Consider the following 19,209-nt stretch of genomic DNA (forward strand, 5'->3'; position numbering starts at 1 on the left):
TCATTATTTTATATGTTAGTCCTATAAAATAATGACCCCCATTGAAAAATGACCCCCTTTAAAGTGATACAAAATATACACTCCTTGAGATCTTTTTTATAGCGAAACTAATTTTTGCATTTTCTGTGACCAGAAAAATACAAAAAGTCGTATGAAATAATTGAGAGATTCACGTAGTTTTTCAATGCTTAAATTGTGTTTGAAAAGAGATTCTTTAATTGTCAAGTAAATAAAGAAGAAGGTATGGTTTTAGCTTTATTGCGCCCCAAAAATGCAATGATATAAAAAATGTTTGAAACTGGCTTAAATATTAGTTAAATAAATAACTCTGATAAGTCAGGAAAGAATATGACATGAAGATTTACCATTCTGCAAATATTACGTCATAAATGTGAAGCATTTCTCTATTTTCAACAGAAAAAGCCTCAAAATGGCACATTTCAAAGGTAATTTTCCTTTAGAAAACAGTGTCCACAACCGTCGCCCACGTTAATTTTTTTTATATTTTGTGCAAAATTCAATAATGAATCACATATCTCAAGATCTTTTTGGGCGATGCCTGTTGACAATGTTATCCGAAAGAAAATTCCATTGAAAATTGGTGTCTTCTGCAACTTTTTAAGAAAATACGGGAAAATGCACATGTTTATGGCGTCATAATTAGCATTGAAAAACACATGTGAGAAAAATGATTTGTGTATTTTTTTTGCATTGAATTTCAATTATTTAAAAAGCATGAGTTTTCAACTTTTACACCAGTTTCATTTTTCAGAAAATCACAGGGCAAAATTTGTATGGAAACCATACCTTCTTCTTTCTTTTTAATATTCCTCCTTATAGAGTTTGCTTAAAGAATGATATTCCACGTGTTATACCCCCCGCTTGAAAAGCGGGAGGGTATATAGTAATCGTTAATTCCGTCCGTCCGTCTGTCTGTACTTCCGTCTGTTACGCTTTGGGGTACCCATCTCTTATCCGTAACTCCTCTCATACCACTGAATGAAATTTGATGAAACTTTCACTGAATCTTTATTACATATTGCCATTGTGCACCTCCTATTTTACTTTTTGATCCGACACATATTTTGGGTTTCCCGGTCACAGGAAAACATGGACTTTTTCACCACTTATAACCATAGGGGAGGCGGGGGGTATCATTTAGTGAGCTCATCGCTCACAATACCTCTAGTTTTTAGAAATCAAACCATGCACAAATCAGGTTTAAATACTCTTTAATAGGAAAAATTAAAATTTCCGTCATTTCAACTTTTAGTTTGTGTAAGTTTGGCAAATCCTATTTGACAATGAAAAAGGAGGAAATTTTTATCCCCCCCCCCAAAAAAAAGAACATTACGATAAATCAAAAAAAAAAAAATAAATAAATAAAAATAAATGAAAAGCAAAAATATAAATAAAACTCTATACCTTTCAATGATTCTGAAAGAGGCTCTAGATAAAATATTGAAATGAATTTAAGCCTTTACACAAGTACTATCATATCATAATTTACTTCGCTATGATTAAAGCATACTTTAAATGTTGGTGGAGGTATACTTAAAAGTACTGTGGCAAAGTAACAGTTAAAAATTAGTAGAGTAGTAGATTATATTTAGCTTATTTTTAATTCCTTCTTATAGAAAAATAAAGGTAAGGTGTTTTTTTTTTGCTTTTGTTCAATATTGACTTCCTTCTAAATAAGAAAGGGCGTGGGGTAAGTGTAAGACCTAAAAATATACTCTGTAAAGCTATGTGCTAGTGTAAAATACACAGTAATTCTAATGCAAAAACTAGAGGTACTGTGAGCAATGAGCTCACTAAATGATACCCCCCGCCTCCCATATGATTATAATGAAAAAAAAGTCCATGTTTTGCTGTGGCCAGAAAACCCAAAATATGTGTCGGATCCAAAAATAAAATAGAAGGTGCAAAATGGCAATATGTTATAAAGATTCTGTGAAAGTTTCATAAAATTTCACTCAGTGGTTTAAGAGGAGTTGCGGATAAGAGATGGGTACCCCAAAGCGTAACAGACGGACGGACGTACAGACGGATGGAATTAACGATTACTATATACCCTCCTGCTTTTCAAGCGAATGGGAATAACTATACATGTAGACATAAACTTTTGATTTAGCACACAGTATTCATTACATTTCTTTTAACGTAGAACCTACTTCGTATGACATCATAACTGGTTAATGTGATAAACCTGTGCTAACCAAATTAGGACGTCATAATTAATTCAATACCACTTTTTCCCGTACTTGACAGCTTCAATAAAAATGGTAGAAAATACTGCAATTTTAAATTCACAGAATTCAATCATGTCAACATAATCTTAATTCAATTCATATATTTTTTGGTTTATAATGCTTAATGGCAAAATATTTCTGGAATAAGAGAAAATATGTAGGCACCTTTTATTTACTAGATCTAGACCTGAAGTTGACAAACCCAAGACTATCTAGTGTAATGAAATTACAATGTACATACAACTTTCGTAATAATTTGAATGTTATGTAACCATTTTGAAGGAATGCATAAATCGTAAGAAATCTTTAGTTACCAGCTATATAGTGTAATATCTTGATGAAATGTGTCTAAGTCAAAGATGTACGTGTTGTAGATCTTTTGATCGTGTGTACATTTTTGTGATATCTATAATGAAATGATGTGCATTCCTTTTAACAATTATTTGTTACATATTCATATTCTTGGTGTTTAATTACAATTTTTCTATTAAATATGATCTTTTTAAAGTAAAAGTTCAATTTCTAATAAATATTTAATCTGAAAGTAACCCCAAACAGTCATTTAATTAGTAAATCCCTTGTAAGTGCAAAAAGGTCAAGAATATGAGTATCGGTAAATAGCTTATCTTTCATTAGTTAGAGCATGTAGAGGGGAAAAGTATATATTTTAATCATTTTTTGTAATCATTTGGCTATGTTCTTCATCATATTGAAGATTGAAAACATTGTGACATAGACTTCTAAAAAATATTTACAAATATAGGGTGCATAATTGACTAAAAATAATAGAGTTCATTTGACTATTTTTTTAATGATGGACTTATCTTTTATGTTAATTGAACATATTGAATAAAAAACAAATTCTTCTTGATAAAATATTGTTTAATATTATTCAGTTAAAAAAGTTTATAAACGACGATGTTTGAAGAAGTATTTTTGTGATTTTTCATATTCCCTTTATGACAAGTACCCCTAAAACAATTTGAAAATGTCGCAGTATGTAAATGCCATACCAAGTTTCACAGCCTGTTCTAGATTAAAAACAAGGAAACATATAATGATATCTTAACTGATTGATAAGCAAGTACTAATTTATCATTTTGAAAAGTTTGAAAATCTTGTGACAAAGACTTTTCCGACATAGGTTCTACCTTAATTCTTGTTTTACTCCACCCTTTTACTCAGTAAACAAAACTGTTCTGAGTATACTTTTCAGAGAATTTAATATGAAAATCAGAACAAACATTTTCATTGTTGTAACGTCTTCTTTATAATGTATCATAATATGAAAAGTTAATTGAAGACCATGTCTTTTTATGTCCCCTTAATCGAAGATTCGGGGGTATATAGTTTTATCGTGTTCGTCTGTATGTCCGTCTGTCTATCTGGCGGTTTGTTTGTCTGCAAAAACCTTAACCTTTTTCATAACTTTTCATTTATTGGAGCTATGACTTTCATATTTAATATGTATATTCCTTGTGACAAGACCTTACTTTGGGTACCACTAAATTTGACCTTTTGACCTTTACCGTGGAGTTTGTCCCATTTTACACAAAAATGCCAAATTTTTACTTTGGCCATAACTTTTAAACGGTAGATACTAGTACTCTCATACTTCAAATATGTAGTTTTTTGGCAATACCTTTCATTGGATGATAAAAACCTTGACCTTTTGACCTTGACCTTGGAGTTTATTATGCCTACTTTTTAATATTTTCTATACTTTACTTGCATTACAGGAAGATATTCTAAATGATTTTTTATCATGTAATAAAAATATTGGCATAGTTATTTGTATTTTACAGGAATTCCTACTACTAATCAACTCAATGGTGTGGCGTTCTATGTTTATTTAAAAACGTACGAAACGCATATAACAGAACATCAGACAATTCTATTTGACGAACACCGTGGGTCATTTCAGTCCACACACGGCAGCCTTCACTGCGCTTTCACATGGTATACGTGGTTACCTGAAATCTATACTGTAGCTCACTCATACGACACGTCTTCTCTGTAATAGCAGTTAATTCCAATCCGATAGGTGGCATGTTCACTTCCGGTGAAGGTGCAAATGAAATTCGAACAGCAACGGGTATCGTTGTTGTGGTAATAAATAACGGTGATATAGTCTTAGTTCGAACACGCCCGAAAGAAAAACATTCTGGAAATATTTATAGTCATCCATCTTTTAAATTTGCCTTTAATGGATGGTTATTATTTTGACACAATAAATGAAAGATGCCTAATAAATTAAAAATATTTTGATTTTTCGTTCCCTATGAAGATGTCTTTACTGCATTCACAGAGATTCAATCATAAGGCCTGTGTCTATCTGTCCTTTGAGAAAAATGGTCATAAATTTAACTTCAGAACCATTTATTACAATTGAAGTCTTATGACATACTTGAAGAAAACATTAAGTAGCCTGCGTTGTGCAGTGGTTAAGGCATTTGCTCTAAGAGTCACAGAGTAAAATGTTGATCCTTTTCTTAATTTGCTGGTTCGAATCAAACTGTGTGATGTAGAGACCTGTCCTTCGGAAGCTGAGACCCCTTGTCGTACATGTAGAAGGTGCTGATTCAAATAATACCCTCTGTTTGCCTCCCTCTCCTCACCCAACCCCCAACCCCGCAAAGCCAGTCGCTCTCTATCATAATAAAATAAATCAAAGTCAATTTCTATATCTGAATACAAAACAGTAATATTTTGGGTTAATGATATTTTCTTTGGTTTCCCTTTGTCTTTTCTAAACAAATTGTCATAGGCTGTGAGGCCTTAGATGAGTGCCTACGAACAGTAGAGACGTCATAGTTTATAATTAGAAATTCTTGGTAAGAAACGTATTGTAAAATGGATTTTATTAACATGTTCAGGATGACATTAGTCTTCATGAACATACATTGTTTAGCTACAATTTCTATCTTATGACTGTCAAAAAATTATTTTCTACTTACTTTGATATCTCTTTACTCTATGACGGAATATCTCTTTAGTATTTTTTTCACAATGAAAACAAATATCAATTTTATTTTTAAAAAAAATCAAATATTTCTCTTTTCAAAATGTAATAAACATGAATTTTAGACTGGAATGATGATAATAGAAAAAACAAATTAATAAAATTGTTATAAATAGCGTAAGCATGTTTAATTATTATCTATAAAATCACTGCATATACATGATAATTTATGTGTGATAAAAAAAAATACATTTTCATCAATCTGAGCCGCACAGCTTTCATATACAAAATCTAGCCCGTATATCGTTTATTAGTGTGCATTCGTTTAACAGTGTGCATTTTTTCACCTTTTATGTTTTTACAAAACCATGGGATTATTCAAAATATAATATTAAATAATTCGAAAGTTGGTTATTGTTAAGAAGACTATAGCATTTATTTAGGACCTTTATAGTTAGAACAACATTCATACTAGAGAACAATATAAAGAGTTTCAAGAGCACTTAGAGAAATGGGTTGTTACTTTGTCAGACGTGAACATCTACTCTTGAAAACGTACTTAGCGTATTATAGAAACATTCAATTTGCAGTCAATTTTTTTTCGTATTAGTTTGAGAGACATCATTTACTACTTAAGTAGTTTGTTATTTGAATTAAAGTACAACCACATGATAAAACTACATTTCTGATTAAGATCTTTTCGCGTCTTATATGTATCTTTCCCATGATAGAGGCAATGTTGATAAAAATCCACACAAAATATATTTATAATTGAAATTGATGTATTTGTTATAAATGTTTTGTAAATCATTACAGGAGAAATTCTTGACTTTTGTACATATTCAAATACATTTAATAAATACAATAAGTTTAATATATAAAGTCTTGCTCGGAAATTTAAGTTAGTGTAAAATTCTTTAATGTTCTTTTGACATTTCTTTTATTTTTGTTACTGTTATAAATTTCAAGATTTTAAGCTTTGGATTTGTTGAAATTTTTAAATATTTGCAAAACATTTATCCGAAAACACATTCAGAGGATATATTCAAGCAGGGTTTATAGCTTAGAGTCCGAACGAGACAATTTGTCTACATTTCAACCTAATAATTTATCTTGTAAAGAATAATACGAAACACGGCTTTTACTACAAAGATTTATAATTAAGTAAAGTACATACACAGGAACCATACAATTAATTTTTTCATACATGCATGCAGGATATATACCGGGGTATAACATCACCTTACATGTAAATTTCATGTGATCCTTTATCAATTATGTTCAATATGCGCATCGACCATTCTTTGTATAAGTATCTTTTTTTTAAAAAAAACTACATTTAAATTGAAGAATTTTCAAATTGTTATCTCTTTTAAACAATCGCTACACTAGATGTCGATTTTATAGCCGGTGATTATAGAAGCATGGTCCACATTTAGTCCACTAGTAATTTTTCTAAATGTGATGTGATCCCCGAGATCCATATCAACAACGATCGACGTAGACGCTGTCATCCATGTACCCCATTCAGCTCCAAGCCAAGCCGTTGTCATGGGTGCTTCGTTTTTGTAAATTCGGACTCCAGTATCACGTGTTGCGGAAACTAAATGTATTCCGAAGTAGTAAAATCCCTTTGATTTTATGCTAAACAACCCGGTGGGACTAAAAATATTAAGTGACTTTGGACAAGTCAGGTAAGTCCCTATGGTTTCCAAACTTTTACAAAAAAAGTCGGCCTTGCCAGCTTTGTTTTTCAAAAAATACACGGCAAATATCGATGATGAGCTTAGGGTTCTGTCATTCTGAAGCCTCATCTTCAACGAAAGCGTGTCTAAGGAAGAGAGACTCAGTACGGCAGCTGTAGAAGAGGAACTGTAATCAATTTGGGAGTTCCAAGTGACCGATCTATAGAGGTTTTTGTCGAGACCTTTTCCATTGTAGAATAACTCTACACTATTGTAAACAGAAGACTTCATAATAGAGTGTATATCAACTTTATATAAACCTGCTTTGGTACACAAGAAATTATCTTTTGCCATCGAGAAATTAGCATGTCTTAAGTTGACCAAAATATCTCGTCCACGAATGGTAACATCTTTACCGGCAACAGGATTTTCTAATGTTGTTACCAATACAGGGTTGTCATTTGGTAATTTGGATAAGAGATGACCGGACCATACAGTCTTATCAGTGACTGTTAAATTGTCCTTGTAAGATCTAATAGACATTGTATCGCCATTGTATAAATCAACGACAATTGATGTTGACCCTGACGCATCACCAGGGGTCCCTCTTGGACCCCCTTGCCAAACCAATGTCATTGGACTATTGTTTTTATAAATCCATGCCCCATTAGCGTTTGATGATCTAGTTACTAAATGAAGGAAAAATGCATATGTGCCATTTAAGCCGCAGAGAAATTCTCCACGGTCATTAAATTTTGCGCTGTAATCTGTTATGATTTCTTCAAATTTTAATATGCTTCCTTTGTGTGCAAAATTCTGCGAAGTTAGTGCTAAGGTAAAACCAATAAACATTGTACCTCTTACCGAACCTTGAGAAAATAAAAAAAAAATTTATTGTTAAATTAATTTTGAACAATATTAAACTAAAGAGGTAGGAAAGGTACAAATAGCTAGTGGTGAAATATCAGAAAGGGAGAATACCAATGAACATATTGCATTTAATTACGACTAAAATTTACTTTAAGGGCACATATTTTACATACCTGATGTGGACTCTCCATCACACCCAGTTTTGTTAATTAAATGCCTGAGCTCCATGTTGTCTCTCCTGAGATTTTCCACTTCCTGCTTGAGTTTTTGTATGTCTCTGTCAAATATCTTGTTCTGTTTTTGCACCAGTTTTTGAAGATCATCGTAGTCCAGTTTACACTCTCAGTACACTTGAATATATTGTGAGTATACGACAGGTAGAAGGACAAAAACAAGAAATGTTGTTCTTATAAACATTTTGTTTTATTAGTGGAGAAACTTCGTTTACATCTCTTACACACGGCTTCTCGTGAGAAGTGTTCATCTTCTGGAGTTTAGACCTAGAAATTGTCTTCCTGGTTTGCTCTAATAATTTTGTCGTAAATTATCACTTCTTATAAATAGAAATGAACAGATCAAAAGAAGTACATCATCTTAATTCTGGAGTTTAGACTTTTAAACTTTCTTCGTGGAGGGATTTTATTAATATTGTTTAGAATATTGTTTGCTGTATGTTAATAGCGAAAATTAATATCATAGTTAAGTCTGATAAAGTTCTATAAATAATTCTCCACAAAATAGTTTTCTGGCTGCACACTTTTCAGGCTACTTTAATTAATCTATTTTATGTACAATTCCCAATGCAAATTCATTTTGACCTAATAACTAAAATGTGGAACTTCTCGCTCATTAACATTTTCTTGTACTGCCGAGAACCCAAGTCACCGTTATTGTACTATCGCAGAGTTTCAAGCCACCGCCTCACTCCCCATTCTCATAAACAACAAGACATTTAGGTATGTTGCACTTTGCCACTAATGTGACTTTCATTATAGAAAATATTTGTAATTAATTATGTATAATTAATTGATCGTGAAATCCATAAAATTATTAATAAACAACTTATTGTTCGTATGAAAAATTCACAACAGAGTGAAAACGAATTATGAATATGATTAATATGTAAATCGTGATTACATAATATATGACGTAATTGATTACATAATATATCAAACATTCTTGTGGTCTGAAACCGCTATGAACATGATTAGATTTATACTTTAAATTGAATTTAATCAAGTTCAGACCCCAAGAAAAAAGAAGCAATACAAAGGGGCAAAGTGCAGTTATACCTGTCAAATTAAAAAATAATTGTACAATTAAGTCAGCAGAGATAAACATATGCCCTGCTGTCTGTATACACATATAATAGTTCTACACATATGAACAGATGTGAATAAACATATGTCCTTCCATGTATAAAATGAAATCAAGAGTCATAAATATATAACTAGATGAAAAATTCCAAGTCAGAGATAAACATATACCCCGCTTGTCTTTCACAAAAGTAATCACGTCTACTAAAGTCAGTTTATTACTAGAACTACTGCTACCGAGGGAATAAATATGCCACAAGTGTACTGTTTATTTAATCCAAACCAGGGACAAACATTAATTTACTTTAATTAATATATTTTTTTGCCTTTCGAAGATTTGAATGAATGACACAGACGAAATATTTTTTTTTTTTGCGTTTATCGATTTGCCTTTATAATTTGTAGCTTGCAAGAAATTATTTATTTCTTATAGATAAATATTAAACATACACACGTACTCGCATTTTGACAGAGAAATCAATATTCTAATAGTACATTTAATGCTTTTCAGAGTTCAAAAAAAGATCAACTTGAAAACCGAAGCAGGCTGCTGACAGATAAATTGAGGTTACTGTGATTTTAACATGCTCTTGTAGAGTCAGCATTTTGCAAATTCCTTAGACATTTCACGACCGACTCCATGAAATGTAATGTCATTTTGTCATACTTTGCTGATGTGTTTAGTACCAATTGCTAAGCCTGTTTTTTAAAACTGGATTTTACAACGGAAAGTTCAATTTACAGGAGCAATACACAGGGCTCGCGTCGGATGTGACCGGTCAACAGATGATTTACATTCCTCCTTGTGATCGCACCTTTAGAATTTCTGGGGTTCCATGTTTGAAACCCGGTCTATAGATTTGTTTTCAACGGCCACTGTTAGCTTCACCATAAGGAATTACACCCATTCTCAATATAAGGGCACAAATGCCTCTCTGATTTTTTAAAAAATGAAGTTCAAGATAACAATTTTTCTATCAATTACCTTTGAAAGAAAGTATCTGAAGATTTTGTTTCCAGATTTTTTTCATCAAATTATAATACATGAAATAATGACAAGACGATAAAGTAGAGGGTAATTTTATTCAGAAATGTAGCTTGAAATGTACGTTACTCTTTCTTCAATGTCCAAAAAAATATGTCCAAAAAAATGTAGTCATTAAAATCACAATTGGAATATCTCATCTTAACACCAGCACATCCTACCAACTCTGTCAGCAACATATTTTCTCGGCAAACAAACGTGCGTTTGATTTTTCCTTCCAAAAACAAAGGTTACTTTTTGATCCAGATGTGTAAAAACATTTTTTAAATATATGCTTTAAATTCTTCTCTCTGTTTTGTTAAGAGCGATCAGTTTGGAATCTTGTCATTTTTAATAGATACTGGAACCTAACATGTACATGTAGTAAAATTCTATTTTGAAGTTACTGTCTTTTTTAACATATATCCATGCCGATTTAGAAAACTATGTAAATGTAACGTACATTTCAAGATATATTTCTGTTTAATAAAAAGCTTAAAATTCATCTAAAATTCATCTAAAAATTCATCGTTTTGTTTCAGTTTATTCCAAAAAAGATTCTCTATGTAATCACATTGTGTTATATGTCACAATCACCACTATAAAGACACGATTGCCTCAGAATATGAGTAGGTAACGTACATTTCAAGCTTGTAATAATATGTAAATTAGTAATAAGAAAATATTGAAAAAAAAGCAATTTTTGACATAAAAATCATATCAATGAAGCGTTTTAATGCAGTAATATAAGAAATCATAATGTAACAAACGAGGTTATTGTCATCAACTACAAGAATGTCACGTCACTTCGGTAACGTTCATTTCACATATTATTGGGGAGTTCCCTCCACCTCAGTTCATAACCATTCTTTTGTGCTGTTTCGCTGAAATTGACATCGGTCGTAGCCTAGTTACTTCTAACTGTGTTCAAGGTTACAGACAAAAAAAATATAAGAGTCAGATGTATTTTGCTATGATCTAACAAATGTTCGTGTTTGGCCATTGAAACTTAACATAAATCTATTCCGAATATATCCATCGACAGTCTTGTTAACAATTTCATTTAGTATGTTGCAACATCGTTTTTCAAAACACAAACATACGTGTTTTTTAGCAGATCTGGAAAAATGTAACCTAAAATGCAATGATTCAAACAAAACTGAGTATTCAGTATTTTAAATGTACGTGACCGTCTTGTGTTCTGGGTTTATTTGTTTTGTTTCTTTTTCTTTTCTTTTTTGTTTTCTTTTTTTTTTTTACCAATTATAAGCCTATGCATACCTTGTTTTAAATTATCAACAATAATTCAATTAATATTGACGAAAAGTCGCACATGAAAAGTAAACAAACTGCAAAAAGGTTGCCAAAGATGAATTTAAGACACTTAGAAATAAATTTTCTAGCATGTGGTAACAGTTTAAAACATTTACGAGGATTGGGGTGCATTTAGATGTGGCCAGTTGTCAAATGGATTGTAACGATAATTTTGTTTCGTTCATGTAAACGTAATTCATTGACTAAATTAAAAAAAAATTGTCAGTTAGAAATACATAAAATGTACGTTACCATACGTAACGTACATTTCAAATATAAAAATCAATTCTCTTCCACAAGCATACGTTAGACGCGCAATATATTGATACTATTTGAACCTGCATATCATAAGAAATGCATCATACAGGTTTCTTATTCAGAAATATATACCATGTATCAAAATTATATTACATAATAATTGACCTTAAAATATTTTTTTCCTCAGCAGAGACGTTTCTTTTCATTAGTTTTGGGATTTAGCCGACCTCCAACCTTTGAAACTTTCCTTTGTGTATACATTCGAGTGTGTGAAAGTATTAGAATACATGAAAATTCGTGCGAGATTCACTTAATTCGAATTTCATTGTAACGTACATTTCAGTCACGTACATTTCAAATGATCACTTTACATGTAAAAAATAATTTTTAATTGTGTTAAGCAAAACGTCTTTGCCAGTTTACAGGATACAAGGGGTTGCTTATTCAGAGTCGTCTCATATTTTCTACTTAATATGTATTCTTAATGGAAGAATATAGGTAACGTACATTTCTTTCTTATCTCTACGATTGAAAATGTCTTTCATTCCGTAAACATATTTATAAAAGTTGCTCAAGTTTTTCAATTTCATGTTACATTATCTAAGTAGGAGTAATTAATCCTTTGAAATTTCAAATTTAGCCCATCAATAAATAAAGGAGAACAAAACTATCAGGTGTATAATCTTTGTGTTTGCTTGTAATGTGGTTGAAATAGAATTAAGCGACAGGGACATTGTACAATGAAAATTATTTATTATCACAAAGAAAATGTATTTATTGTTATGAAAAGAAATATATATGATACAAGGTTTAACTTATCAGAAAATTTTTACTTGAGAATCAAAACTATATATTACACAGAGGGGATTCAGAATAATATTTGCCTCGGCGACAGTAACGTACATTTCAAATAGGCTACTATATTTGAATTTGGAACTCCTTAAATACCCTTTCAGATCGATAATTATATAAATTCTTATTCATTGTTATATGACTATTTATAATGTTGATTTAAAAATTACATCAGTGGTATTTCTTTTAAATGAAAATGAGGCGACATCATTTGAGCCCTTATATTGAGAATGGGTGATTATCATTGGTCCTTGTTGAGCCCCGTATTCATATGAAACAAATTCAAATAATTCAAAATATTTACATGAAATAAGTCTCTTGCTGTGGCATACAATAACTTTTAGGATTGTTGAAAACATTTTAATTGCATTTTGAAATATCATGTTTTATTCTTAAGTTGACTCGATATATCGCTTTGAACTCGAAATAAAGATTCACAAGAACTGACACATCTGTTTCAAATCTGAGTATCTCATTTGAATAAAAAGAAAGAACTTTATTCGATATTCTACCACGGTTATTGAAATCTTCAAAGGAAGTCGCGGGACATTATTCTCCAATAGACCACGAACGTCATCAAAAAATTATCAGATCAGAAACACGTATCAAATCTGAACAATTCAAATGCATGTTTGGCTGTAGAATGAAATACTTGATTAGACCGCATCGATGTGTCGCCTTTTGCAGTATAAACACTGTAAATTGCATCAAGTTGCTGATGAATGTCGGTTTTTATAGCTAAGCGGAGCTATTCCACGGACCTCCCTACACATTAAACAACGTGATTTTAGCAGTAAAACAAGAACATGATTTTGTTTTTGTATATTCATTTTAACTGATCAATACATATTACGAACAAATTTGTAATTAAACAAGACTGTTTTTAATGCAAGGAAAGCTCAAATATCTGCATTCCATATATAGGTAAGTCAACAAAATTTCTCTCTGGTGTTAAATAGAACAGCGTAATCGAGACATGGTGACCTAATTCGTTTCTCTATAGAGGAAACAATCTGCCGTATTTATTGTCCTTGGTAGAATTGAAATAAAGTCCTTGTTGTCGTGAATGATGCAGAATAACCTCCTCGGTCTCGAAATGTTGTTTGAAATATAAACGCCTCGGCTAACGCCTCGGCTTTTATATTTCAAACAACATTTCTCGACCTCGGAGGTTATTCTGCAACATTCACGAAAACGCGGACTTTATTTCTTAAATAACCAATATTTGCCCCCGAAATCAAACTTTGATGGAAATATATTTGATTAAATTCTTAAACAGGGGAGTATATGCTGACTTCAAAGCACTGAATATTTTCATAAGTAATGACGCCATATGTATGTAATGACGTCACAAAAATGACGTAGATTTCAGTTTTTAATGAATTTTACAGAAAAATGTACATATTTAGTCGATACTTTGAGAAAAGTCACCGAGCGCATGTGTGTTCAGGATCAATATTTTGATATAATGTGTAGAATGATAATATCAATGAAATATGTCAATATTGTTCCTGAACAAACTTGCGCTCTATAAATTTTAAAGCTTAAATTGTTGAAATTTTGTCCATTTTGTCCTCTTTCTGAAAAAGGATATAAAATCGGACTAGTTTGTGACGTTATAAAAACAAAAATTGTGTATACACTGCTTTGACACTATAATATTTTCTGTAAATTTATATTTCTCATACAATTTATTGAATTCAGCACATTTCAAGAATTTTTCAAAATTTGACTTTTGTGGGGGCAATTATATGTAATATACCGCATATAGTTCTTTATAGTATCATTTGTATTCATATGAAGCAGAATTATGCAAAATCCTATGCGTGAAAAAAGAATACACTTATACACTTGCTGTGGCCTTCAACTCGACATTAAGATATATCAACGACGTATTGTCAATTAACAATGGTAAATTCCATTCCTGTGTCGATGAGATATATCCTGATGAGCTTTAGATAAAAGATATCACGAAGTCTGACACATCTGTTTTATACTTGGATATTTTACATGAAAAAGACGTTAGCTATAATCTAACAACCAAACTTTATCGTCATTTTCCCTTACTGATACAGCAGTATACCTTCTTCACCTGCATACGGAGTTAATATCTCTCAATTTCTTCGAAACACAAGAACATGCTCTACGTATACACAATTTCTAAAACGAGGAAATTTTTTTTACAAACAAGTTGATGAAACAAAAATATCAACAGTCTCATCTAAAGTCATCATTTCGTAAGTTCAATGGCCGATATAATGACCTTGTCAGCAAATACAATTTATCATTGAGTCAAATGCCGACTGACGTCTTTCATACTAATTGTTAGACCATTATTTAAACACTGAACTGACGACCGATTTTCGCGACCGGCCGGCAGGGGATGCTCACTCCTCCGTGGCACCTGATCCCACCTCTGATGTTTTAAAGGTCCGTGTTTGCTCTGCTCATATTCTATTTTGTTTTATGGACTTTCGAGTTTGTATCCTATTATATAATTGATTCCACACGCAAGTGCATGCTACACGTATTTATTTTTAATTTCTGACACGACGCAAGCTATTGACAAATAAGTTGATGATACAGTGATATCAACAGTCTTTTTGTGAGTCAATATTTTGGCAAATACAATTCAAAGTAATAACCTTCAGTAAAAAATACCTAATCACTAAGTCAAATATAAACTGACATTTATCATATATATTGTTTTGCCAGTATTTTTAAACTGATTCGTCTACGCTACCTATTTGTTGCCTTATTCACGATCATGTCCAGTAATGCTCCATGTACGATATTAAAATTGCTCAATAACTAAAAGCAGTCTCAATAAGTATCCTTCCTATAAAGTTTTGAATGAATAAGATTAATTTGAAATGAACATTATGATTAGAAAAACTTTAAGCGATATGGAATTAACCATTCCATAAATACATATGCAAGATAAAAGTCGAGAAAAGCACAGTATATTAAGTTTTAAAAACTATATATAGTACAGCAATAGAGCAACAAATATTAAATGTTGAATAAAAAAACTTCAAACGTACTGTGCTACAGTTCATTCTAGAAGAGGTGTTGATCATCAAGTTACTTTTAGAAACTTAAAAAAACATAAAAAAAAAAAGACAAAACAAAAAAAACCATAAATAACATTTAAGAAGACTTCGGCGACCACGTCTTTCAACAAACTGGTAAAATTCTTATAGACACTAATATAAGCTGAGCTGTTTCTGTATTCCCATGAAGCAGATTATTTTTTCAAAAACTTCTACAAGTAAAGAGAAAACACTAGCTTTGACCTTCAATACGAAACTCAGATAAATCGATGATGTTTTATAAATTAATAATAGTCATTTTTATTCTTATGTAGACGATATATCCCAGTGAACAAAAAGGACACCACAGAGTTTGTTACATGTGTTTCATATTTGGATATTTTTCTAACTTTGGACGGTAGAGGGAAATTAACTAAATTTTACGAAAAACGAGGTGACATCAACTTTTTCATCGTCTACTTTCTTAAAAATAACAGGATTATTCCTCTAAAACATGCTTTAAGTGTTTATATATTCCAAATTATTTGTTACTCAAGAGCTTGTTCTGAGCTCAACTTTTACAGGCACAGGCTACTCACTGATCATATGATGGTACAGGGATTACAACAGCCTCATGTAAAGTCAGCATTTCTTAATTTTATTCTTGTCGTTTAATGACCCTTGTTATCAAAGGGTTTGGGTGACTTGTTTGATACTATACTATTACGGATTCTTTTGGTGTCCGTAATTGTTTTATAATATAGTTGGGATTTGAATAAAGATACTCGTAACAAGGGATCGAAGGCTGCATAATGACACCATTTTCATTTGCGATCTTCCATTGTTGAAAATTTAAAACAAAATGTCCAGATCACAGTCTGTAACCTCCGTGTTTTCCTTTCCGAGTCTAACTGTCTGTAAGACGTTCAAATGTTTTAAAATCATCCTAGGATAATGTTGTCTAACATTTGCAATTGCTCGGATACAATTGCTCACTGCAGTCGTTGCAACCATTGTTTACAACGCTGATTTAGGTTTTGATCGTGACGTCACAATGTCATTGCACGAGCATTGACCCTCCGGTGAATAGGGCTTAAAATTCAGCAAATATGCATAATGCATTGTTATGAACTGTTTGCGCTTGTATAGATTATATAGGGACTATAAATAAATTATATAATAAAAATGTTAAAGTCTTTGTTTTTAACTGAATTGACTACAGATCCTTCTGTCTACCTGATCAATACATGAGACTCTCGGCGGTCGTGGTCGGTCGACATGGGATGCTTCCTTCTCCTAAACACATGATCCCATCTTTGAAATTTTTAGAGGTGTCTTTTTCATATGCCCTTTGAACGTCTGAATTGTTTATGGATTTTTGGGATCTTTTGATCAATAAATAACTATTTGTTTTACATTTAAAAAATTCAACATTACTATACTTAAAAGAAATATTGAGAAAACGAACAGTATTTCATTTCAAACGTCAATAGAAAGGATTACAATCAGAAGCAGAGGAATTACAGACCTCTTAAACATCAAAGGTTGTATCATTTGTCAAGGGAGAATGTTGATCCCCTGCTAATCATCACAACCGCCATGTGTTCATAATCATAAATAAAAAAAATTCATATATTGCCGCAACTTCCAGGTTATTGAATATGTAGCGGACAGTATATAGGGAACTTATACTGCCTCGCTAGTGAGCTAGCTTTTCTGATGATGCGGTAGAGTTTCCCTCTATTTCAGGCAAGTTAAGCAACGGCGAGCCTGTTTAACCCTTGGATGGGTGACGCTTCATGTTACAAAATTGGTGGCAGCGTAGCGACTCTGGTGTTTGGTGTCCTGCTTCAGGAAGTCATAGAGCTAGGACTTAGTATCCATATACAGACTTCGTGTCTCTGGAATGCAGTGGTTGCCGTATCTGAAGTCAGGTTCCTACCTACTTCAGGAAGCTCTAACACTAGGACTTTGTGTCCAAGTACGGACTTCGTGTCCGGGAACGGCATTGGTTGCCGTAGCTGAAGAGGCCCAGTCACTCAGAGAGAACTCATGCTAAGCTTCGGGTCGAAGCTTCCGTGAGCGGGGGGAAGTGTAGCGGACAGTATATAGGGAACTTATACTGCCTCGCTAGTGAGCTAGCTTTTCTGGTGATGCGGTAGAGTCTCCCTCTATTTCAGGCAAGTTAAGCAACGGCGAGCCTGTTTAACCCTTGGATGGGTGACCGCTTCACGTTACAAATAATTAGAAGGAATGAAATCAATATAAAGTTCAATAATTTTAAATTCTGCTTAATGCAGAAAATTTGACGAAGATTTAATTTTCAATTCTGTATTTTTCATAACATTTCACTGGGTGGCTGTTGTCACGCGGTTTTAAAATAATAACCATCCATTAAAAGTTGACTTAAAAGATCGACCGCTATATAGAGGTCCAGCAAGACTTTCTGTTGGGTGTATTCGAACTAAGACTATATCGTCTTTATTAATTTCGGCCACAACAATTCCGGTGGTGGTTTGGATATTTGTTGCACCTTCACTAGTAGTAAATAAACTGCTTATCGGTTGGGAATTCACTGCAAGTTCAGTGTCAATTTGTCCTCCGTTTTGATTGGTGTAGATGTTCCACGTAAAAACGTATACCCAGTGTGTAGGTGCTGTAAAGACACCACTATGCTGGTTGTAATGACTCCCAACGTTTGTCAAGATGCCGTCAAACATGATTGTTTCATGTTTTGCTATATTCACCATGGAGGATTTTAAATATACAGAAAACGCAACGCCATTTGGTTGAGGAGTGGCTGGAACTCCTATAAAAAAATAAATATTGATATTATTTTAGAACACTTTTTTGAAATCATTATTTTCAATTTTTGAATAGGGAGTCACTGATGAATTATCATTATTTTTTTAATTTACCAATTGGTTATAACCATATAATTTTTTCAGTCAGAGTTTTATTATGCGAGGTTCTTTCAAAAAACACAAAGACAAATCTGCTAATCTTCATATAAATTTTACGAGATTTAAGATAAACACGTTTTATATGTAAAAACATAAAACCTTTTTCTGTCGAGGTGTGTAGTTTTATTCCATTTGACTTATTGGAATGAATGATAACCAAATTTAAAAGAAACATGTTTTGTAACTACAGAGCACAGTTAACAGAATTGAATCATCAAAAGCAAGATCGAAAAAGTTTCTAAAAACCACTCTGTCGTTTCATTTCATACATGTACATGGTTTGAAACATCGCCACGATTCATAACACTTTGCATCTAGTTTGCTAACAGTTATTCGAGTAGTTTTAAGGTACTTAGACACAGATTTGAAGTTATTTTTTTCTTTATAAAATTACGACTTATATATTTTAATAGAATTTCACACAAAAATTAATTAAAAATCATATTTCATATAAAAGATATTAAAATTTCCAAATTTTCGGCGGGTTTGATTGACACATCCTTGTTCTTTCACAAATTTTAATTTTGCTCTTAATACTTATTCAAAATAGCTGCGTCGTTTTTGCAAATTTTGGCGAAAACCAATAGCTGGATCACATCATGAGACCAAATACATTCAAAAGTTACAGTTATTCCTTCATAAGCCCAGAGAAATTAATCAATGTCGTCTCAGTAAAGTTAT

The 19,209-nt window shown here is 32.1% G+C and overlaps 1 protein-coding gene and 1 pseudogene across 1 annotated transcript; both read right to left on the reverse strand.

Moving 5' to 3' along the window:
• LOC134275023 (uncharacterized) overlaps positions 1-19,209 on the reverse strand; it is a 40,662-nt pseudogene that overhangs the window by 13,154 nt on the left and 8,299 nt on the right.
• Positions 6,544-8,243, reverse strand: LOC134275021 (uncharacterized). Its single transcript, XM_062757258.1, has 2 exons — positions 7,943-8,243; positions 6,544-7,768 (listed from the first exon to the last, which is right to left on the reverse strand). Exons 1-2 carry the CDS (start codon positions 7,995-7,997, stop codon positions 6,603-6,605), a joined length of 1,221 nt encoding a protein of 406 aa, XP_062613242.1. The 5' UTR covers positions 7,998-8,243; the 3' UTR covers positions 6,544-6,602.

The sequence above is a fragment of the Saccostrea cucullata genome, unplaced genomic scaffold, assembly GCF_032062105.1.
Source record: "Saccostrea cucullata isolate Sc308-1 unplaced genomic scaffold, CSIRO_AGI_Scuc_v1 ctg273, whole genome shotgun sequence".
Lineage (NCBI taxonomy): Eukaryota > Metazoa > Mollusca > Bivalvia > Ostreida > Ostreidae > Saccostrea > Saccostrea cuccullata.

Bases quoted from the DNA above. Each gene is read 5' to 3' on its own strand.
- LOC134275021 (XM_062757258.1), bottom strand. From the start codon at position 7,997: ATGGAGCTCAGGCATTTAATTAACAAAACTGGGTGTGATGGAGAGTCC. The intron at 7,769-7,942 runs GTATGTAAAATA...TATTTTCTCAAG, and splicing joins TGATGGAGAGTCCACATCAG to GTTCGGTAAGAGGTACAATG.